Below are 25,368 nucleotides of genomic sequence, written 5' to 3'. Positions count from 1 at the left end.
ATACCGTTTATTAATCGTAATAGTCAGCAGAAAAATAAGCGCTACGTTATTTTATTTTGTACAATTTCTAATGAAATGAACGGACCATTATAATGTAGTTATAGCATTTTCAATAGTTTCAAGTAGACATATTAGATTAGACATTAATCATTATTCATTACACATATAATTACTAAGCTTTGATATTTAATCATTGACCATTTATTATTTTTTTATATCAACTCATATTTTATACGAATTCATTTAATATTAGGATGACAATTGAAAATTGTTACTTTGTATTGTGATTCCAATGTTATAGTGAGATATTCGTTCTGTATTCAATCAGTAAGTTATTTAAAATATTAATTAAATTATAATTGATTACTGTTGTATTATTTACTGTATATTTGAGTGTCTTTTTCGTGTTAGACTTTTCTATTTTGTAATCGCACAAATAAATTATTAGTAAAATGTGTTATTTTTACTCCATTTACCTAAAGATTAATTATACCAGCGAACTTCCCTTTCAGAATATAAAGCAAATTGCTAATGATGGCCTGATTTTGCATGGCTAAATATCAGATCAAAACTAAATATAGAATATTAGTCGATCTCAGATGCCAGCACAGGATAATATAGGTGAAATGGGAGATTAAAAGGGATGAAATGGTTGTCTGAAACTATTAATACACAAAAAAAAATATTTCTATCCATTATAATAAAATTGTCGCCTTGACTCAGTTTTCAACAGAGTGCCTGGGATAAAACTATTAAAATAAAAATTTACATGTGTTGTAAAGAAAAGTTTATTATACTTAAACAAAATACATATTAGAAGAATTGTCTTTACTGAGCCTGTAGTATTTGTATTACATTGTCAACCAAAAATCTTGGACCTTCACAAAATTAATCTGAAAAAGAAGGTACTTTTAGTTTTAATAGTACATTCAAATATAGATTTACAAATAATACAATATTACATTTCATAAAAATAAAATTATTATAATTTATTTATTTTAGTGTTATTACCTCACCTCATAGACCTTTAGTATCCAAATTATCATTCTGAAAAAGAAAACAAATAATTACAAGTGAAGAAAAACTAAAATATTAAATAGGAAATAAATAGAACAAGAACCAAAGCTAGACCCGAAAACAATGTGTAAGTAAATTTTATCACTAACTCCCGTTGAAATAACTCCAAAATTCCCATGAAGTTAAATATAATAGTATTAATTTTAGAAAGACTTTCTGTTTTAAATAAATCAATTCTGAAGGCTATTAAAAGAAGATTAATATAGAAAACATTCATGCAAACTTGGGTGCATAAAACTTGATTATATACAAAATGATATTACTCTTAACAGATAATGTTAGTATTGTACTGATAGTTCATAGTATTGGAAACAACAAAAATTGAGTTTACAACTGTTGTATAAAACGATTTGTAAACTACTGCGTGAAGTCTGTTATAAGTAAATTCTACAACAGAATAGATGTTAGTATCCTATGTGTATTTGTACATAAAATGATACAATATGTAAACTAAAATTATCATCTAGCAAGTAATATAACCAAGCCAATCTAATGTTAAATAAAACCCTATAAAAACTCTTGAATTTAAAATGACTCTTTCACGGGCAAACAACAGAACCAAATTTGATGAAATTTAAGGTATCTTAAGTTCGAAGGAAGAAAATAGATTACTTTTATGCCTAACAGCTGATAACCGTAATATGACTCATTTATTTTATACCAGATTACAATTATATAGAACGCAAGTGGGAAAAAACCATCATATCATTGTTATACATCACCATCAGTAATCAAGTAAAAGATTTAGACATATGTCACGACAGTCCTCAGTTCGATCAAAAAATAAAGAATTTTATTTGCACTCATATCTAATTTTATGGAATATTTTATTGGTTTTATTAATTATATAATAGTTAAAAAAATGTATTATAACTTCTTATGTCTAATTAGTGCTTATATTTATTTTATATTTCTAATGCATATAGTGCAATATAGTGCATGGTGAGACTACCTGTAAGTAGTAAACTTAACCTACTTAACTTTTACCTAGACAATTTTGTAATGTAATTTTTATTTTTATTGTGATGTAATATTGTATCTACTGTTGGTTGTCCTAATGAAAAGAAATAAATCCCTGAAAAGGGCGAGCGAAGCCGCAGACAACAACAAGTTTTTAATGTGTTATTAAAAATTCTATATTAGGTTATAGGTATTAAGGTTAGTCAGTAGCTTGATATTAGTAGGTACCTCTAAACACAAAGCATAACAAGTTTTATTAATGGATTTAATAAATAGCATTAACACAAAAGCAATGTGTGTATATGTAATATTGTTACTTGCATCAGTCTGAGAGCATGATGTTGTTTGACCACCAAACTTATTGTTGGTCTTCTATAAGTTAAAAAAAAAACATCAAAAAACATTCTCTATTAGATTTTTAATTAGTTGATTTCATTAAAAAATAAATTTTGATATTCGGTTTAAATAAATGTGAACTCACTATACTAATTTATCATTTACTTTCAGGTTTATTTTTTTATTAAAAATAAAAAATCACTTATCATTTTTATTGAAGCTTGTTCACAGATTCTATTAAAGTACATATATTTGTAAAAAATGAATAATTAATTCTTGACAAAAAAAAAAAAATAGTAATACAAAAATAGTAAGTTTAAAAATGTATATTGGTCATGCTTAATGCAAATACTCAAAATCAAGTGATAAATTCAAAATATTAAAACAAAGTATGAAAAGGGTTATTTTCAACTCACCAACATACTTGACTTCATCAAAAGCTTTTCTAGCTTTTTTCAGCTCTTCGTTCATTGTCAATAGATCCTTCACTCTAGCATATTTTCTATGATCTTTGCGAACTAAAAATATGATATCCTCAACTTGAACTCGTCCTGGCCTACCAACTTCCATAGCTCTACAAAGTACAATATCACATAAATCTATCTCAAGAAGTAAATCTGTTTGTTCTGATCAAATAATTCTCTATATAATATATACATACATATTTATAAGTTTTTATTTGGTTTGGTAGAACAGACATTGTTATTTTGAGTGCAAAGATCACCAGCCATGTAGCTATATCTATAGATCTCTATCATATCTTAAGAACTTAATTGGTGACAGAAACCCACCAACAAAAACATTTTGGTGATGGTAGATAGACGACTATTATGTTCGTATGAACGAAGAAAACACAGGAGTTTGTCATTAACCATGTAATTCCGTCTATAGCTTCATTTTGTCACACACTATTTTTTACACACCCACTTATGTTACTTTATTATTTAACAAAGTAAAAAAGTACCCTACATTTTTAATCATAACATTGTACATAACATACCTCTTAAGATTAACATTTAATTTACAAAAAGTACTGTTAAGAATCAACACAATTTGGTACACAATGTTATATATATTAACATAAAGAACAAGTTTTTCAATTAAATTAAGATAAATAGGATTTAATTAATTCAGGGTCTTTGATATGGTAACTTAGAATGCTAGTTTAATTTATTTCTTGTTTTTCCTATACTATCAGAAAAAGTAGATGGAATCCCCAACATCTCTTCCCATTCGCTAGCATCTGGTAGCTCAATTATTCTATCAAATTCTTGACTATTTCTTACTCCTTCCTTATTTTCTTCATGTACTGTGTTATCCGTGTTTTGTGTACTCTTAACTACATTTCCCTCTTTCTCCGGATGTGTAGTAATAGATCTTTTTTTGATTAGTTGATCTATATGCCTTGTAATTACTCCACCATCATTTGTCTGTACCCTGTAAGTTGATGGGCCTCTTTTGTCAATAATTTTTCCTGGTAGCCATCTTGGGCCACTGGGGTTGTAGTTTCTAAACATTACTTGTTCTTCCACATTAGTCTCCCTGTTTTTCTTTTCATTATTTTTAGTAATTTGTTCTTCAGTCTTCTTACGTTGTATATTGTCTGGATGCAAAGTATCTAATAATGTGCGCAAACGTCTTTTCATTAACAATTCGGCCGGACTTTTGTTTGTTGTGGTACAAGGAGTACTTCTAAGTGTTAATAGTAAATTGGGAATTCTTATCTCCCATTCCAAATCATCCATTTTTCTGAGTTTATCTTTTATTGTTTGCACCATACGCTCTGCCAATCCATTAGTAGCTGGGTGATATGGTGCTGTGGTCACATGTCGAATATTGTTAGCAAGTAGGAATTTTTTCATTTCATTTGAAACAAATGATGTGCCATTATCCGATACTATTGTTTCGCATAATCCGTGTGTAGAAAATGATGATCTCAAAAGCCGAATTACTGTAGCCGACGTAGTGTTATTAACCATAAACAATTCAGGCCATCTCGAATACGAATCGACAATTATAAGAAAATATTTATTATGAAATGGCCCAGCAAAATCCATGTGTATTCGCGACCATGGTCTTGAAGGTGTTATCCATTCATGACTACTCTTTGACGGCATGTGTCGATTTTCTAAACATTTAGAACAACTGTCAATTAACGTTTCGATGTCTTCACTGAGAGAAGGCCACCACACATAGCTCCTAGCTATCGCTTTGGTTTGCACTATTCCAGTATGTGCTTTATGTAACATTTTTAACACCGCCTGTCGAAGTAACTCTGGTACTACCACACGACAACCCAGTAGTATACAATCGTCTTGTAATGAAAGCTCTGTGCGGTGTAACCAAAACGGACGCAAATCTGTATCATTAAGTTTATCAGGCCACCCGCGCTGAATATAGTTCATAACCCGGGATAATGTCTTGTCTCGTTTTGTCTCAGAAGCAATACGTTGGACGTCGTAGGGAAAATCTTCAGGTGCTTCAGCCATTAAAAGAATGTCGCTTAATTGCTGTTCAGGTTGCTCTGGAACCGGTTGTGGCCATCTACTTAAACTGTCCGCACTACCGATTTGTGATCCCGGTTTATATACGATTTCATAATTATGAGAAGTTAAAGCGATGGCAATTCTAGTTAAACGAGGTGAAAGCATATTCGGCATTGGTTTCTTCGGGTCAAAAATACCAAGTAACGGTTTGTGGTCGGTAACTATGCGGAAACGCCTAGCCATAAGATAATTGTGAAATTTTGTGATACCAAACATAATAGAGGTGGCTTCTTTATCAAGCTGTGAATATCGCCGTTCATATGAATGCAGTGTCCGAGATGCCATGGCTATAGGTCGTTCTTGACCGTCTTCCATTTCATGGGATAGGACCGCTCCTACCCCATATTCCGAACTGTCACAAGTGAGTATCAAAGGCTTATTTTCATCATAATGTACAAGAGTCAAATCAAAAGTAAGTAAATGTTTTGCTGTTATGAATGATTTCTGCTCTAAATCCGACCATTTCCAAGACCGTGATGAATCTAATAACCTATGTAAAGGCTCTAGTATTGTAGCTTTATGTGGGATAAACCGTTCATAGAAATTGTAAAGCCCAAGAAATGCTTGTAGCTCTTTTTTATTTTTCGGTTCCGGAGTGTTTAATATTGACTCAACTTTACTCGGTGCTGGATGAATTCCCTCAGAGTCGATAACAAAACCTAAAAATTCTACTCTTTCTTTTGCAAATTTGCATTTATTTTTATTTAATCTAAGTCCAGCTTTTTCGATTCTACTTAGCACCATGTCAAGCCTTTCTTGCATTTCCAACATTGTACGACCACAAACTATAATATCGTCAATCAGCACTGCTACTCCTTGTATTCCTGCTAGTAGCGAAGTCATTAACCTTTGAAAGATTCCGGGGCAGGCTTTAACCCCAAAGGCTAATCGATGTACCGTATAAAGGCCTTTAGAAGTGTTTAATGTAAGCAATTTCGCTGTATCATCATCCACCAATACCTGCGTGTAGGCTCGGTCTAAATCCAAAGTGGTAAAAAATTTACCACCAGCTATTATCGCAAAAACTTCACTAGCCGTCGGCATTGGATAAGTGTCAGATTCTGTCGCTTCATTGACCGTACTACGATAATCTCCGCACAGTCTAACTTCACCAGATTTTTTCAAAATAGGTACTACCGGTGTAGCCCACTCTGAAAAAGATACAGGCTTCAAAACTCCTTCTCGTTCCAACCTGTCTATTTCTTTTTCCACTCGCTCTTTGATTGCGTATGGTACAGGGCGAGCTTTAAGAAATTTTGGGTTTGTCCCTGGTTTAGTATGTATAGTGACTGGCTGACCACGGTAGCTGCCTAGTCCGTCCTTAAATACTTCTTCATATTTTGTAATTAATCTGTCCATTTGTAAAAAATCTTCGTTGGAAATAAAGTTGATATTTATTTTTATATTAAGTGGAGCCAACCAATCACGCCCAAGAAGATTTGGTCCGCTACCCTTAGCAACAATAACATCTAAGCTTTGCTCTATGTCCTTATACTGTACTGGTACTGTAACCCGTCCGAGTATGTGTACTGGAGTTTCATTCCATGTTCGTAGACATAACTGAACTTGTTGCAGCGTATTACACGGCAGATGTTTACAAAGCATATTCCAGGTGTATTCATTAATTAAGGTGAAGCTAGCTCCTGTGTCCACTTGCATGCGAACAGGCATGTCGAATAAAAATACTTCTACTTCAAATGGCGGGATGCGGCTTGAGCTCTTAACATTATAAATGCCATTTAAATATTCGTCACACTCTTCTGTGTAATGAACATTTCTGTTAGTAGACTTCTTCTTTTTAATGCAAATTTTTTCGATGTGTCCTCTCTTTTTGCAATACCTACACACAGCATTAATAAAACGACACTCTCCCGGGTGCCGATTACCACAACGAAAACACATTCTTAAATTAGGTGTCATTTGCACTGCATTAACTTCCATCGGTTCCGGGGCGTCGCCTTCGGGTGTCGTGGCGTGTGTCGGCAGGTCTGAAATAACACTGACAGACGCTGCTCTTTGGATTATTCGAACGTCACGTCCCGCACTTTCAGATGACAACATCGCATCTACCACATGTTGATATTGTAAATTTTCTCGTTTTAATAGTTCGTATTGCAACCTACTGTCACACATTCCAAACACCAGTCTATCCCGTAGCATTCTTTCTAAGTCACTGAAGTTACACCCGGAGCTTAGTTTTCTCAGTTCGGCTATGTATGACGATGCTGATTCCCCGCGCTTTTGGTCGCGTTTGTAAAACTTGAAAGACATTGATATTTCATTTGGTTTCGGACTATAATGTTTGCCCAATATAGTTTCTATCTCCGTAAACGTCACATCGATCGCCTTCCTGGGCGTAATTAACGCAAGTAAAGTTTCGTATACGCGTGAACCACATACTGTAAAAAAGTTAGCACGTTTCACGTTGTCCACGATGATTCCGTTTGCTTCGAAACAGAATTTTAACCTTTCGATATAATTGTCCCAATTAGCCGTGTCCGGATTAAACTCGTCAAAACTTATTGCTTTTTTATCCATTTTGATCACTTTTACCATACGTCGCCACTATTATGTTCGTATGAACGAAGAAAACACAGGAGTTTGTCATTAACCATGTAATTCCGTCTATAGCTTCATTTTGTCACACACTATTTTTTACACACCCACTTATGTTACTTTATTATTTAACAAAGTAAAAAAGTACCCTACATTTTTAATCATAACATTGTACATAACAACGACTGAACAAAAAAGTCTAGTCTAGTCCTTTTTCTTGCTTTTAGATATAATAGTAATTATTTAGTATTGCACCACCACAATGAGAGATTTTTTTATGATTTCAATATAACTGAAACATTGTAACCAGTCATGTCAAGTCGAATGATTTTTTTGAGTGTATAAATATAATAAAACCAGCTTTGTTAATGCTGATAAGTACAGCATCTACCTGTTGTAACAAAGCACGAGTACTCTGTGCCTGTTTGCCATGGCCAAAAAAGGCCATATGATCTAATAATAAGATTATAGTTTTAGTATATAAAAATCATTACGCATCTATATCAGCTAATTGAGATTGAATGGGAAGTAATTGGTGGCGCGATACTAAATATTTACTTAACAATTGTACTTGCACTAAACCAGAATATGGTAATGATAAATGTATGTTTAAAAAATATATAAATATAAGTTACTCACCTATGCGTAGTTTCTGTTATAAACTCTATTACAAGGTCCTCTAAGAAATCAACACTTTCAGTATACGGATTTTGGTCATCACCAAAACCATACATCATACAACGAAGTTCCTTACTGAACAATCTCTTCCTACCTGAAGCTGTAGCTCCCAACTGTTGATCTCCATCTTCATCATCAAACTACAATGTTTACAAATTATCATATAATTGCATTATAAAAAAAAGTTCTATCGAGACTAATTTTTTTGCATTCATACTTGGTCAAACTCAGGTGTTTCTGCACTCATATTGAAGGAAATAAATTTACAAAATATAATCAGGAATCTATTTTTTGTGAACTAAATTATTTTACAAAATACAAAAATTAATAAAGCTAATTGTAAGTTCCTGTTTCTCATATTTTCAATATCATCAACATGACATTAAATTTTGACAGCAATTAGAAGTACAAGTGAGTGACAAGTCAATAGTCATAGATAGTTATAGCTGTTACATTTATCCTATTCAGGATAGACTAAAGCAATTAGTTATTCAGCCTAATGGATTTTTGAATGTTTTAAAATCATTTTTTCGAGTGTAGAGGTAAAAGGAATATCGTAGTAACTAGTAAGTAAGAGTATGTAGCGGTTAGAGTTGGTTTGAGGTTAATAAATCGCTACCATATACTAGAGTATACCATATATATACTTTGCGTCTTATCAAAGAGTAAAAAGTCACTACGTTATATGTCAAAATTTCAAAAAAATAACATTTTATACATTCATGTATGATGAGGTTATGTTATCAAACAATGTGAAGTTAAATAACTAAACTTATTATTGAAAAAGACCATACAATATATTTTACAATGAATCCTATGACGTAAGTTTTGTATTTCAATGAGAAATCATTATTATTAATAAAAATAACAACCAAACCTTTTATATTATATTAAATATTTTTTCAGAAATGTAAAGAATGTTTTAAAATTAAGTGAAAGAGAACTTTCGGGAAATTCGAAAAGTTCTTGGCATGACCAGTACAAAGACAGTGCGTGGATATTTGTCGGAGGCCTACCGTATGATTTAACGGAAGGAGATATCATTTGTGTATTTTCACAGTAAGTTTTAAAATTTCCATATATGAGAAAATGGATGAATGAATGTCGTAACTGTTTTCTTGTTTATAATTGGCAGGTATGGGGAAGTGGTTAACATAAACTTGGTTAGAGATAAAGCTACTGGCAAATCAAGAGGATTTTCATTTATTTGCTATGAAGATCAAAGGTCTACAATTCTTGCTGTGGACAATTTAAATGGTATCAAGGTAAGCATTAATATCACTGTTAGTAGTTATTTAGTATGTAAAGGTTTGTTTACATTTATCCAGTGCAGTAATTATCAATACATATAACATTAGATACAATTAATTTTATTCTTTGTTGCAGTTCTTTCTAGCATAAAACCTTTGTTAAACTTGTTTATGTTTAGTTTGTAGTGATATATGAATTCTTAAACAATTTACAATTATTTTATAGTTTTTTTATTATGATAATATTGTCTTTCTGACCAATCGTAAACAACAAGTAATAGTATTTAAGTGCTCTCACAATCTGATGGGGTGGATATCCGACACCACCAGAGAGAGGGCCAACAGTTTTCTAAAGCAAGGAATGTATACACTGCCTACTATCAAATTTTTTCTATTATCTAACAGAAAAACCCTTTTTTTTAGTCTAGTACTAGGTCCAACCTGGGGCTTGCACCTATTACTTTAAGGGCTGCTCCCATATATATGAGCCGTTAGACCAAGGAACAGTAATTTTTACAAGCTTTTTTATTATAATATCTTTTATAGATCTTAGGTAGAACAATTCGTGTGGACCACTGTGAACAGTATAAAGCCCCAAATGCAGACATGAGCAAGATAGATGAAATAACTGCATCAATTAGAATAGAAGGATGTGCACCTGTTATTCCCAAACCAGAAATACCTATTAAAGCAGTAAGTCAAATATATAATTAAGTTATATATTTTTATAATTTGGTGCATGAGACTATTAATTTTCTACAATAGATTTGCTATTTGAACTGCAAAAATAGTATTATTTATTATTAGTGATAGATAGCAACCAATTATATTTTAGCAGGCCTGTGCAAAATCATATTTTACATTAAAAGTATGTTTCAATGTTATGGCCAACTAAATTGCACTAATTATATTAGGTCACTGTTTTTGTTTTTTAATATAATTAACTAAAATAATTGTTTTTGAAACAGGTTTTTAAGAGTTTATTTTAACATTTGTTAATAAAAAAAAATAAATAATATAAATGTATTAATTTTTTTTATCATTCTAGGAGAAGACAGAAAAGAAAGAACATAAAGAAAAAAAGAGAAAGCATAAAGAAAAGAAAAGTAAAAAAAAGAAAAAGAAGAAAAATAAATCAGAATCTGATTCTAGCTCTAGTGAATAAGACAACTTTTCATATAATAAAATAATATTATTTAATATTATTTGTTTTTATATTTTTTATAACCTTGGCAGTTTAAAAGGAAACAAGAACAATGAAATATTTTTTTTTATAATTCACAAACATATTAATATAAAGCAATTAGTATTTAATGAGATCAAAGATTCAGGTACATGAAAGATAATAAAATAACTCTTAGCTTCTATTGAGAAGCAATATTAAAAATACATTGTTATCTTATCAAATGTTAATAAATACATAATTATGATTGTAACATACTTTCTGATAAAACATGGTTGTAGATTTAATAATTATATTATTAATTGGTAGAGATTCCGCAACAATCACAGTTTTGGTTATACTAGTAGACACAAAAAATTCAAAAATAAGTAAAGTTATATTGAAATATTTTAAATAATAATGTTTTTTAGCTCATTTAAAAAAGATTCATTTGTGTAAGCTATAATACCATGTTTATTACAATATTCCTTGGAATCAAGGTCTTTATCATCATTGTATGTAATTGGTAAAAAGTCTTTGTAAGATAGTACATTACCGCCTTTGGCTAAGATAATAGCATGTGGACCACAAGTATCCCATCGGAATGTTGTTCCCTGTGACACAATATATGCTGATACCTCACCTGAAAATATTTTAATAGTTAATATTCACCACTAATTGATGCATGCTTACAAAATTACATGAATATGCCAAAATCAATTATAAAGGATGTGTACAAATAAACAGTATCAAGCATACATTTTTATACATAAAGTTAATTTTCATTATCTTTCGCATATTGTTATTGTAGCTGACTAGTAGGAATATTCATTATGAACCACTTTTATTATGGTTATGGGGTTTTATTTTATTAATTTTGTATAATAAAATTAATGTCTGTATTTGGGATTTATTAAATATCACATACCTAAAGCTACTTTCATCAGCTTATGACCAGCTCCAGGAACAGACTTTACAAGCCATCCTAAAGCCTTAAACTTCTCTATAACATCTGACTTTTCGGCTCCACTCATTAAAATAACTTTCTCATCAGAAGCATCATGTTCATTTTTAGACCACTCTCTTACATTCCCATAATTAAAACCCCAGATAATCCGGCCTTTCCCACTTAAACAGTAAATTTAATGTTATAATTAATCAATTATACCATCAATAAGATTATTGGAAATTTTAATTTATTCATAAGTAGGTACTAATTTAATAGGCACAATGTTAAAAGACAGGCTTCATTAATAGACAAAACATTCACACAACCTACTTTTCATAAAATGGTTGATTTATTATTCCAATTACTGGTTCTCCAGTGGACTTCAAATAAGCTCCAATCAAAACCGTCACACATGGAAGACCATGACCCATTTTTGCTTCATTTCTTACACCAGCTATAAATTCTGCAGTAGCATCTATTTAACAAAACAAGACAAGATAACATTTATCTTAAATGTAAGGTAATTTACAGGTTTTATAGGCTTTACAGGTTTTATAGGCTTTACAGGTTTTATAGGCTTTACAGGTTTTATAGGCTTATTGATTACTACAATAAGAAATATTTCAAAATGTTGTAATAGGTAATTTTCAAATTATTATTTGTTTACCTATAGGATCAATCCATATTCCTAAATTATCAAGATCAAGGTCTGGAAGAGAAGATGGGAGATCTAAGTTAAGGTCGATATCGCAGTGTGCTGCTTCTGACATTCTTTTTGCGGTTACCGGTGGTATTAAACAGCTTAGTAATTCACTGGTTCTTTGTACATCCTCTTGCAATCCAATAGTGATGCCGCCTATCTCAGAACATTCTTCACCTCTGACGTGAGATGCAAGCTCTGGAAAATGTGAAACTATTAGCGCTTTCGCCGATTCTTGCGCCAAAACATCTGCAATTGTCTTAAAATCTTTATCGAAACGGGTATTCGCTTCAGTTTCACATTTTTCAGCGACTAGTAGAGACTCAGAGTTTTCACAACACGATTTAGCAACGCGTGCTGCTTTTTCAGAAGCACTTATTAATACTTTTAAAATATGGGTCATTTTTATTAAATCAAAACAAGTGTTATTATTTAACGTTGAAATTACAATATAATTTAATAAATCTTCCTCTTTTCTAATTTCTACTGTTGTCATTTAACTAAAGTCATCTGTCAATATTCAATAATTGTCAAACAGTAAAGCCAGTGTACATTGGTCAATTATTTAGCGAAGTGACTAAGAAGGAATACACTATATTATTAGGCAGTGCAGTCAGCAAATTGCCTTTCTAGTGAATTCTGCGAAGAAGCGAACGTGTATCATTGCCACTAAATCCCGATGATTAAATTATACTCTATACTTGACTAGTTCAAGTGAACAGTCACTGTCTAATAAATTGTCGTACACGTAAAAGAGTTAATGTTCGCCAACAACTACTAAATACCTAGTTATAAAATTGTTGAGTCGTCAAGTCTTCGTTGAAGGAGGCGAGAGACATACAAGGAGCGGGGGACATGGCGGTCATTGACCGGTCGAGGCGGCCGTCGTCAGTAGGCAGTAACTACTAACTAGTCAGTCGGTCATCTGTAACGACAATCGAAAACGCACGCGCATCTTATTTTGACTTATATCCTTGTAGCGACAATTTCTTTGTTCGTACATTAAGTTCGATTATACATATTTAAAATACAGTCCACTTTTCTTTTTAACACCACAAGATATCGAACCCAGCATATGATCCATCACAGCCTCAAAAGATAAAATGCTGTGGTCCGTTACAAAGAATTTGAACTTGAAACGGTAACGGTCAAGATCAAATAATTTTACATCGAATTCAAGTCGTATTCGCCAGGATCCTGTTTTACCGTGGTGTCCATATTCGTGAAAATCTGCACGGATACATCTTAACCGTCTTCGCGGATTTCATTGCGCCTGGAGCAGTAAGAAGACAGGATTTTTTGGATGTCATTGGTTTTGCCTGCATACACTGAAGACTTCGGGACGTGCTTTAGACATTTTACACGTCACATCATTTGGTGGATTGCACAAACAACCCGTTGGATTGTTTCATTTTCTTCATTTTACTTATCACAATCATCTCTTTTTATTACCATACTCAATCATATTCATTCATATATTACATTCCTTAAAATTCATTACCATTTTTTTTATCTATCATCTATTCATTCATCCATTATTGTGTTTATTTTTATAGTGTATTAGTTATTTTCCGTTTGGTATAAACTAATTACTTGGCTTTTCGAGAAATATTTTTTAATAACATTGCTATCTCGTAAAATTTATAATATTTTCATTGTGCATCTTATTGCTTAGCTTAGCTTGTATTGCTAATACGCAACATTATTATTATTATTATTTGCTTTTTGCTTACTATCTCACTTACTTAAATGTCTGACATTAAAAGCTTAAGTAAAATACGGGCATCAATTAAAGCTAAGCTTACTCATGCATTTTACTTCAATCTTTCCAAGTCTTGTGAGAAGTTAAGTGAGTTGCTACCTAGTCATTGAAATCGAATATCGACTGCATATTATTTAAGGCGTTGGTGGATGACTCCTGCGAACAATATACGGAACGAGGAGAATTCGAGATGCAATATTATAGCTTGGTGGCATATGCGCGTGTTAGATTTGTTTATTCAATTTATAATTAATAATTACAATAAAACCAAACAATTACCTTAATTAAAATATACTTTATTCAAGAAGGCTTTTATCGTCATTTAACCAACTATTTTAAAGTAAAACTACCACCGGTTCGGAATGTAGATTCTACCGAGAAGAACCGGCAAGAAACTCAGTAGTTACTCTTTTTCAATGTCCAAAAATACAATCATGTTAGTTAAATACATTATACTAACTTTGTATATTGATAATTGTAAAAGACACAATTCATATATTCATCCATAATTTAACAAGCAATAACAACTATAGGGAAATATTAGTATCATTTTTATACACAAATATTTTAAAATAATAATTTACTAACACTAGCAAAAATAAAAATACATTACGTATCTCGTAGACGTTGACACTTCAGATCGCCACCAAAAGAGGCCGGTAAAATACTTACAAGGGGTATTTATACAAAAATTAAGTGTCAAAGTTGTCATATTACGTTTTTTTAATTATGTTATTAAAAACTTTTTATCTTAAATAAATACTATACTGAAAAATAATATAATTTTAATAATAATATTAAGTCACAATAATTAATTATATTGATAATTTTATACAACTATCTATCACGGCCATACTGACAGTACTTCGTCCACGAAGGACAACTCGAATAAAAATATAATATCGTAATAGTTGACAATCTTGAATAATTGAAATTAATAGTGGAACAAAAATGATAAAGAAGTATTAATAACCAAAAGGAATAACTGTAAAAAAGTTGTAACAATTTAAAGATTTTTTTACGTTTCATTTGATTGAAACATTAACTTGTTATTTGCACAATTTGTTTTTCTTTCTCATACAATTGCGAGAATTAGATTTTGAAATATTATATAAGATTTGTATTTGAGCCAGATACATAGACATGCCAATCACATTCACTCGCTGCTTGTGAGATAATTGGCACCAAGTATAAGGCCTAACAGCGAAACAGTTGAGCCAGTGACATAGACATACTGATTCCATTCACCTGCTGGGGGTCAGTAACTAACCAGTACCAAATCACGGCCTACCAGCGAGGTTTCAGCCAATAACATAGACATACTGATTCCATTCACCCGCTGGAGGATGAGTAACTAATCAGCACCAAATCATGGCCTACCAGCAGCCTACCCAATTTAAATTTATAACTCGAAAAAAAAAATAATATATCAAAAATTGTGCAAATATCAAAGTAAGATTCAATAACAGATGTTTTATAACAATAAAATTTTGTAAGAATTGTATTTTAAAAATATAACTTTAATTTTTATTTATAACTTATAATCTAGAAAAAAAATAATATACTAATATCAAATTAAATGATTTATTAACAGATGTTTTATGTATTATCGATAACAATTGTCTTAATACTATTCGAACATTAATGTTTTATATTTAATTATAAAAATTAAACAATCATTTTATAATATTTTCTTTTTATTCCAAATAATAACTTCAGAAAGGGCTAATCGAAATTGTATTTATTTATATTATATATTTAACAATAATTTAAAATTTAATGTTTTATGCGACTTTGCAATCACAGTATCTCTTAAATTACCGAGTCCTTTTAAAGCGTAACGATCATTAGAAAGAATTGAAGTAATTTCATAGGGGCCCTTAAATTTCGGTCTTAATTTATCATTGTGTCTGTGATCCTGACTAACGTAAACTAAATCACCTACATTATAGATTATATTGTTTCGCCTGACAGAATCAAAACGATCTTTGAATTTTTTTTTTAAATCTGCTGTAAACGTTGTCTAGCAAGTTCACGATCAGCTTGTACGTCAATGTAAGGATTTAAGCTATTACTGTCGAGAATGTCGTTTAGACGAGCTTGAACAACGGGTATATTTGCTTCTACACCGATCAGTAAGCGCAAAGGAGAAAATCCGGTAGATTTTTGGACTGTGGTATTTATAGATTGTTGTACTTTCCATAACCCATTCGGCCAGTCTGACAAATCGTTACATATAGTGCTTAACATGTTAACTACTGTGGCTACATAACGTTCAACCTGTCCATTACTTCTAGGTGTACCAGTAGCTATCATGTGATGTTCTATAGATAATTCTCTAAAAAAGTTTTTAATTTGATTAGAACTAAAATTTGTTCCGCGATCAGTGATAATTAAGGATGGCGTACCAAATATTGTAATCGTTTCTCTTATGATAGGTATTAACTCTTGGGTATTTAAAGTTTTAAGTGGCCTTAACAAACAAAACTTAGTAAAACCGTCAACTATTAATAAAATATACTTGCTTGACATTATTGGGTATACAAGAATTTACTAAAGCACTACCTTTAGATTCACTTGGCCTAACACCTTCACGATATGTGCCTACCTAGGTATTCAATATTGTCAACAAAGAATTTACATTTTTTAATATTTACTGTAAAACCATTAGAATCCAAAGCCAAAATTGTTTGTTCTAAATAATCAAGTCCCTCTCTTCAATGTTGTTAAATGGTATTAAAATGTCATCTATATATACTAATACAAATTTTAAATGTCGTAAAGCTTTAGAAATAGCTCTCTGGAACACCGAAGGTCCACCACAAATTCCAAATGGTATTTTGAGAAATTCGCAATGGCCATCCGGTGTTACGAAAGCCGTGTACTTAGTCGAATCGTCACTTATGGGTATTTGGTAAAACCCATTTTTCATATCCAAAGATGTGAATAACTCGCACTGACCTAATCTATCAATTTGGTCTTCAATGAGAGGGAGGGGGTATCTATCTTTTTCTATTATTCTATTTAAAGCTGTGTAATCGATACACATTCTGTCAGTTCCGTCACTTTTTTTTTAACCAAAATCATAGGACTAGCGAAAGCTGAATTACTTTCTTTAATTATCTGTTTATCTAATAAATCATTAACTATTTCTTTAACCTTCTCTCTCTCAATTGGAGCTAATCTATACGGCCTATAATACACAACTTCGTCTCTTTTTAATTTGATTTCTAGTTTACCAGTCTTAACATTTCCAATGGGTTTCAAAACAGACGGATATTTTTGAAAAATATCCTTAATCCTTATCTGTATACTATCATCTAGGTGTTACAATTTCTTATTAAAGTCGTCTGAAAATTCTAATTTTTCTAATGAATTAATTTCAAGATTAATTTTAGGTGGATACTTCCGTACTAAACGAGAACCTAATGAATTTGTTATAATCTCAATATCGGGATGCTGTATAACATTTTTACCTATTAAAAGATCATAACGACAATCGTTGTCCTTAACCACATATATATCTAATTCGATACATAACTTTTAAATTTAACGGGTACCGTAATTTTCGAAAATATATTTATACTACCTTTACCTATACCAAAAAACGTAAAAACAACATGGCGTTAGATGGCAACCTAATCGCTTTGCTATAGATTCTCTTATTATACTGCAATTTGCCCCAGTATCAATTAATGAATTGATTTTAACATTATTAATAGATACTACTGTTAATTTTGACTGAGGCTGGGTTCCCCTAAAAAATTGACTTCCTTATTATCATCTTTTTTATTACCGTACCGACAAATATTATCTGTATGTCCGGGTTTTCGACAAATAGTACAAAATCTTTTTTTTTTTATTTTTCTGTTTTGCCTATTGCCTAGACATGTCAAGTCCCTCCACCCGCTGCTAGTGGGATAGACTTGCATCAAGCAAAAGACCGACCAGCGGAAACAGATTTTTTTTTTTTATATTGATTACCTCGACATGCTTGACCCAATCACTCGCTGCCAGTGCGTCGGACAAGCACTTTTTTTTTTTATTTTTATTTATTAACAATCACAACTTTTGTATACTTCAAAATTTCCTTCCTAATCATATATAGAAATATAAATAATATGACATTACAATTTAGGCAAATATGTCATATCTAGTAACAATTAGTTATATGTAATTATTATCATCTAAGGCTATTTTCGACAACTATGTTTTCCAAAGTTCGACCTCCAGAAGGCGCCAGACTCGAAACATTTTAAACGGAACCCCTTAGGGTCTTACCAGCCTTAGGAACAGCCACGCTGCTCCATCGAAATTCTTTTGACGGTTTCTTAATCTTCTGACACCAGCCTTCCGCACTGTTGTCACTGGTTGCTCGATCGTAGACGGAGTGCTGCGTCGTCATCATTACGGTGACGGCCAGATACAGCTCCTCGAATCGCGTTGACGAGACCATTGAAACACAAAAAATAAAAATTAGTAGGTACTTATGTGAATTGCATATCCCACTTCTGATGTTAGATTTGTTTATTCAATTTATAATTAATAATTACAATAAAACCAAACAATTACCTTAATTAAAATATACTTTATTCAAGAAGGCTTTTATCGTCATTTAACCAACTATTTTAAAGTAAAACTACCACCGGTTCGGAATGTAGATTCTACCGAGAAGAACCGGCAAGAAACTCAGTAGTTACTCTTTTTCAATGTCCAAAAATACAATCATGTTAGTTAAATACATTATACTAACTTTGTATATTGATAATTGTAAAAGACACAATTCATATATTCATCCATAATTTAACAAGCAATAACAACTATAGGGAAATATTAGTATCATTTTTATACACAAATATTTTAAAATAATAATTTACTAACACTAGCAAAAATAAAAATACATTACGTATCTCGTAGACGTTGACACTTCAGATCGCCACCAAAAGAGGCCGGTAAAATACTTACAAGGGGTATTTATACAAAAATTAAGTGTCAAAGTTGTCATATTACGTTTTTTTAATTATGTTATTAAAAACTTTTTATCTTAAATAAATACTATACTGAAAAATAATATAATTTTAATAATAATATTAAGTCACAATAATTAATTATATTGATAATTTTATACAACTATCTATCACGCGCTAGCTAATCAGCAGTTCTTGTCTATTTCTTAAAGGCTGTGTCACTTCTGAGGTGGGTTCTTTTTTGACTACTTAAGACTGATTTACCAAAATTCTCTGAACGTTATCATGATTGTTTGGAATATAGGGCACTTTCATTTCTATTATTTATAAGGACGAAAATATTAAAATAAATAAGTTACATTGTGATCGCGCTTCCTTAAATACCTTTTGCTTTGTTAGTTATTGACAATTTAGATTTTTATTCGTGCTTTGTGAGAGGTATGATAATAAAAGACTATTTGTCAACAATCATGAGCAAGTACTCTATGCCGACGCAATCAATAGAGATTCTAGTAAGTGTTTACGTCACATCATTGAGACGACAAATAAAAACCTCAGAGCTCTACCTTAATTATTTATATAATGACGTTTAAACTAAACTTCTGTGTCTTCGTCTGAAATATTCTAACTAAATATAAATAAAATGTGCACAGTCACATTTTATTTATATTTTAAAGATAAACAACAGCTGTTTGTAAATATTCATATAATCTAAAAGGCTGACTAGACATTTCTAAAAAAAAATGATCCCAAGCCTGACAAAGAATCACATTTAGTATAGTATATTATGTTGATTTAGAGAAATGTACTTGTCAATAGATTTTTTTAAAATAATATGCTGAAATTAAGAAGTTAGTCATAGAGGTCCTTATAGGTTCTATGAATATTTGCAAACAGTGCCTGTTTTTCTGTGTGTGCCCTCTTTTGTAGGACCCGGGGTTGCATCCCAGAGAACTGTCCCCTAAATATGACACTGGCAATATTGAATCCAACTTTTATAATTAAATTTAAAATTGTATATAAAAGGGCCCATCTCAAGGTCTTATAAATGTTTTTGGTCTATTCTTTTTGTATATGTGTATATTGAATAAGTTTAAAAGTTTCAATACCAAAAAATAGCCAACTTAGTGAAAATCTGTAATTTCGGATTTGCAGTAGTAATAAATGTAAGATAGGTTGTAACCAAAAGTATGGCATAACCTATGATGACTATAATGTCGTTTCCATGTAATTTGTATGTATTTCTTTAGGATTTCTGTCGGCATACCCTTGTCAAAAACCTTAAGCACGCCATGGAGAGTTGTAAATATAGCCTTCTTTTGTTCCGTTGTATTTGGATAAGAATATAATTTACGATATTACGGATAAGTTTAAAATAAGATATTAGAGCCTAAGAGAGAAATATACCATTATAATAAATTTATACCAAAAAAAAAAATTAATAAATTTATCAATAAATAAAATAATTGGAACAATACATTTAAAATGTTGGAACTTACTCAATATAGCCAAAAAACTTGTTATACTAATATTTTAAAGGGCAAGTTTTGTTTGTGTTGTTTTTTTAAATTAACATTAAAACTACTGATCTTATTAAGGATCGAAGGAGAAATAGTTTAGTTTGGAGAAAACATGCAGACATAATATAAGAGTGCCGTATTTTACATAATGTATAGGTCGACTGTTGTAATTTGGTATGAGATAAACCTTTCAAGAAAAACCTTTCGTTTTCAAAAATAATCCTTATCAAAAATAGTTTTTATATAAATTATTACGCTTTGCTCACAAATTTCAATTTTTTAGTAGAAGTCGGTAAATTCAGTGACTTTACTATCTTAAGCGCAGGCACCAACCTTTCATCAATTATTCTACCGCTAAACAAACGGTATAAAGGTCGAGTGAGACAATGACATTATAGGCTCTAGGGATATAATAATTTAGATCGCATAGTTGATAGCTTTGCCAATTTAAAAAGTGTCTTTTAATACTAATGATAGGTGATATTTTCTTTAATAGGCTTGGTCGAAGGTAGGGTTTATAAGGGTGTTAAAAAATGGGCAAGGATCAATGAAATTTTAAAAATTAAAAGCCTGACGGACGATCCTGTGTCGATTGGTATAGTCGCATACCTTTATTGGCTTAGAGCTAAGAATATATATCTAGTATTATATATATGTCAAAGACGATCATTAATATAGTCTGTCGCCCCAAGACGGAATCTAGCTGATGAAGGGATGCCAGGTGGGCTATATGTGAGTGACACTGGCAATTCATAAAATAGTTTTTATTCTATTGACGTATGCATAGAACGTGTTAATTTGTAATAAATTTGGAATGGAATTATACAAGAAGGATTGTGCAGATTTAAATAACATAGAGAACGATGTGGAACCTCCACATCGTTCTCATGTTATTGTATCACTGCTTGATTACCTAAATATCTACCTTCATAATGTCTAACAACAAATATATGTATATATATTATATATATATAGATTAACAATTATTAAATTTATATGAATACTTTGACATTTTTTCTGTAAGTATATCAATATTTGGTCATTGTATCTAGTCTATACCTATCTAGCCAAATATCTTAAACACTTTAAAAAATATATTGAGTGACTCAAAAATATCCAAGAACTTATGGCATACCTGAATAATAGTGCGAATTACGATATTGAGGAAAACCACATACAATCAGCATGTTGTTTTTACTTTCTTTTGCCTTACATTTTTAGATAAATGTTGCTGGTTTTTTTGAACGCCCATCATGTAAAAGCCGCTGTATATTTTGATGTGAAATTTGTACCGTTATGTTTAGTGTGTTTCAAAGTAGGTTTTTGGTAAAACATTATAATAGCAATATTATAATGTTTGAGATTGATTGCGGGGTTGTTGTGGAATGTAGTCTCGATGTTATGTACTATTTGTGGACTATTGAGTCTTAGGTTATATTTTTAAAATTTTAATATTTAATATTCAAGAATTAAATTAATTTAAAACAGTTGCAAGATTGCTATATATTCGTTTATTTATTTCGTATGCTGATTTATTTTTCATATTCTTAAATCTATGTTAACAGTTGGTCTTTTAATTTTGTATTTGTATCGTAAATATATGGAAAAAAATCTTACTTTGAGACCATGGCGAAGTATAACGAATTTTACTACAATAATTTATTCCATTTAATCCACATTCTTAATGTATTTTTTCAGTCGGATAAAAATAACAAATTAACATGGACTTAATATTATATGTCGTTTCATACCACGATGCCGCGTAATATCCTTTCTATAATTTTATGGAATAGAAACCTGGTTATTAATGTCGGAACTGAGACGGAAGCTGAGATTACCTATAAATAATATACGATATAAGTATTCGATGATCTTGGAAAATTCTACAGACATGTTTTCAAGCTACAACACCAGCTCATCGTGCAAGGCATTAAGAACATAAGTTTGGTAAACTTAACTTCTTTACTCAGAGTGGCAGTAAAATAATTCAAATAGCCATAACTCAACCTCCGACTCAAATTAGCACTAGCAGATGAATAAAGTTTCGTTTAATCAATCCAAAAATTATAATTACACTTTCGGTTATATTATGTAACTACTAATTCTGTAACTCTACCTCTTATACGAATTATAACAGTATCGCGATTTATATTTTCGTTTTTAATTAAAGTTTTATTAATGTAATTATATTTTCAACAAACCACACCGATGCCATATTGCAAGCTACTGAATTTGTAAAATTATTATTAATCATTACGATAAATATTAATATACAAGACCAATTTCCATAGTTCGGGATCACCCCTAACACATGCTTAAGGCTTTTGATATTGCTTTACGTACAGAGCCATAAAACAAATAGATAAGTGTAAGTATTTAAGTAGATGTCTCGGTAAACAGTGAAGGCATTGTTATAATTACATTTAATGAGAAAAGCAATTGAATAAACATGTAAGTTTTAATATTTTTTTAATTAGTCATAATATTTTTTTATCTACTTGGTGGTAGGTTTGTCCAATCCCATCTGAGTAGGTACCACCTACTTATCATATATTCCACCACCAAGCAGCAATACTTGGTATTGTTGTGTCCCGGTTTAAAGGATGAGTGAGCTCTCAACAGTCACAGTGTTATCACTATGGTCAAGACTATCACTATAGCAATACATTTACTGTTTAACGAGATATCTGCTTAAATACTAACATTTATCTATTTGTTTTATGGCTTTTAATGATGTGGCTTTTTACGATTGATGATATCAAAAGTCATAAAACAAATAGATAAATGTAAGTATTTAAGCAGTTGGCTCGGTAAACAGTAAGGGCATTGCTATAATTACGTTTTGATGAGCAAAACAATTGTATAAACATGTAAGTTTTAATATATTTTTTAATTAATCATAATATATTGGTCAATTGTTAGAGATAGTACGTACTTGGTGGTAAGGCTTGTGCAAGACCGTCTAGGTAGGTACCATCCACTCATTATATATTCTACCGCCAAGCAGCAATACTTAGTACTGTTGTGTCCCGGTTTAAAGGGTGAGTGAGCTCTCAAGGGTGGTGACGCATTGGCAGTGTAAGGAATGGTTAATATTTCTCACAGCCCTAATGTCTAAGGGCAGTGGTGATCAGTTTCTATCAGGTGGCCCATTTGCCCGTCCGCCATATTATTATGTATATCATCCATAAACATAATATCTTACCTAATATATATACATTTATTTATTTTAATAAAAATATAGTTGCATTGCTTAGTAACAACGCTGACTCTAGCCGATTGTAAGTGTAGAGTATCACAGTCTTTCGGCAACATTCGTTTACCACTAGATCGTAGTCATAGTGTTATCACTATGGTCAAGACTATGGCATCTTCAATTGTTTCTTTTAGATTTTTTCTAGTATAAGCCTGTAAGACCCTATTCATTAGAATTCCTTCCCCGCACTATCGTGTACCTCGTAAATTTTCAAAATCACATTTCGGTACCGTTTATAACCCGTTACTTAGAGCTCTCTTCAAGATTGTTCTCTTCAAAGTTCTTAGTAATTTCAGTATAAAAGTAAAAAAGGTCACGTTGGAAATATTGAACATAAGTATTTTGAGATAATATATAACCTTTTTTATATATTTATCTCAATATATTCATAATATGTTATTCTGAAAATGAAGTTTAAAATTTAAATTTGTTAGTTGTCTTTTATCATTTTATGGTTGTAGCTTTAAACAATTTATTTTTTATTTTAATTGCTATATAAATATATTTTTAGAATATATAGGTACATAATTAAAAATGAATATTCTGATTTTCTTTTTTATCGGAAACAACAAAGACGCTTAAGTTCATGGACGTTTATTCAGAACTTAAGGTCAATAATAAGGCTTTCAATTAGTAGGCATAATTTTTTTTATTTATAGTTTACGCATAGTTTAACGTCGAGTTAACAACTTTAAGGCGATACTTTATTTTTAGATTTATTCCTATATTTTTATCTATTACATTAATGAATTAATATATATTATGATTTTATAGAAATAAAATCATATGATCCATTAAATACATACTGCTAGGACGGCCCAGTGGATAGTTTTAACGAAGGTTGGAAGTTCAGAAGCACTCATCCAAACGTATCGCATGCTTAATTTAATTATAATAAAATTAATTGCAGTAAACAACAAGTAAACAAAAGCGGAAGGCGTTTTTTTTTTGCTCTACAGTGAAACATTTACGGACTAATTGTTAATAAAAATACATGTAGTTTTAATTAATCCTCTTACGTTATTTTATTATTAAATATAAATTTATTGAATTTATGGTGTCTCAAAATAATTATTAAACGTTTTAATTTTTTGCTAACGTTTTTAACAATTAAGTCATAAGTTTAATCTTAATATTATACGGACGTAGGTACTGACAACATGTGATCAAAATGCAAATGGCTTATCAACTTTAGTCAAAACCTGAAATATCGTGCGAATGGAACGAAAGCGATGTTTTATTGATTCCGTTTACATAAAAATTGATGGTAATTTGTCGTGCATACTAAAATAAAATGTTCGTCTTTTACTTTAACTAATCTGCAATAGGTACTTGATTATTTTATTCTGTGGCAAAATAAAAATACGAGATCACGCGAAATAGTTTTCCGTATACTTAACAAATGTAATGGACATAATAGCTTGCAGTAACTATTGTTGAAATGTTCCGTTTTGTCACATTAGTATATTGAGAGTTTAAGAAAGTTATATAGCTCAAGGTTCCTTTCGCAGTGTTCGTTGATTGAGTTAAAACGTCAGCACAATTCAAGCATACTAATTCTATTATTATGTTTTAAAATTGCTCCATAACTTATGTAAAGTAAAAAAATATATACGTTGCATTAAACATGTCTACGTTTTTTGATTAAT

General features: G+C 30.9%; 3 protein-coding genes across 8 annotated transcripts; 1 reads left to right on the top strand and 2 right to left on the bottom strand.

Annotated features, from left to right (window-relative positions):
* Nucleotides 1–772: 772 nt before the first annotated feature.
* On the bottom strand, nucleotides 773–8,559 carry LOC125065505 (transcription initiation factor TFIID subunit 13). 6 transcript variants are annotated; one of them, XR_007119632.1, is made up of 6 exons: nucleotides 8,371–8,558; nucleotides 8,115–8,293; nucleotides 2,790–2,947; nucleotides 2,355–2,409; nucleotides 1,012–1,047; nucleotides 773–893 (listed from the first exon to the last, which is right to left on the bottom strand). XR_007119632.1 is itself a non-coding variant. In XM_047673164.1 (5 exons), exons 1-4 carry the CDS (start codon nucleotides 8,398–8,400, stop codon nucleotides 1,043–1,045), a joined length of 372 nt encoding a protein of 123 aa, XP_047529120.1. In that variant the 5' UTR covers nucleotides 8,401–8,559; the 3' UTR covers nucleotides 773–893; nucleotides 1,012–1,042. The 6 variants fall into 6 exon arrangements, 2 of the variants coding, with proteins under 2 accessions (XP_047529120.1, XP_047529119.1); XR_007119631.1 differs by having other exon boundaries at nucleotides 1,017–1,047; XR_007119630.1 differs by having other exon boundaries at nucleotides 2,359–2,409.
* Nucleotides 8,560–8,842: 283 nt separating this feature from the next.
* LOC125065298 (RNA-binding motif protein, X-linked 2) lies at nucleotides 8,843–10,608 on the top strand. The gene is made up of 5 exons (XM_047672831.1): nucleotides 8,843–8,974; nucleotides 9,060–9,212; nucleotides 9,289–9,418; nucleotides 9,950–10,096; nucleotides 10,452–10,608. Exons 1-5 carry the CDS (start codon nucleotides 8,961–8,963, stop codon nucleotides 10,566–10,568), a joined length of 561 nt encoding a protein of 186 aa, XP_047528787.1. The 5' UTR covers nucleotides 8,843–8,960; the 3' UTR covers nucleotides 10,569–10,608.
* Nucleotides 10,609–10,706: 98 nt separating this feature from the next.
* On the bottom strand, nucleotides 10,707–12,656 carry LOC125065232 (inositol polyphosphate 1-phosphatase). The gene is made up of 4 exons (XM_047672739.1): nucleotides 12,182–12,656; nucleotides 11,845–11,989; nucleotides 11,494–11,693; nucleotides 10,707–11,208 (listed from the first exon to the last, which is right to left on the bottom strand). The coding sequence occupies exons 1-4, from the start codon at nucleotides 12,615–12,617 to the stop codon at nucleotides 10,976–10,978; spliced, it is 1,014 nt and encodes a 337-aa protein (XP_047528695.1). The 5' UTR covers nucleotides 12,618–12,656; the 3' UTR covers nucleotides 10,707–10,975.
* Between the last annotated feature and the right edge of the window lie 12,712 nt (nucleotides 12,657–25,368).

This window comes from Vanessa atalanta, chromosome 7, assembly GCF_905147765.1.
Source record: "Vanessa atalanta chromosome 7, ilVanAtal1.2, whole genome shotgun sequence".
Classification (NCBI taxonomy): Eukaryota; Metazoa; Arthropoda; class Insecta; order Lepidoptera; family Nymphalidae; genus Vanessa; species Vanessa atalanta.
The sequence above is the reverse complement of the archived record's forward strand: the minus strand, read 5'-3'. Positions and strand labels throughout refer to the sequence as shown.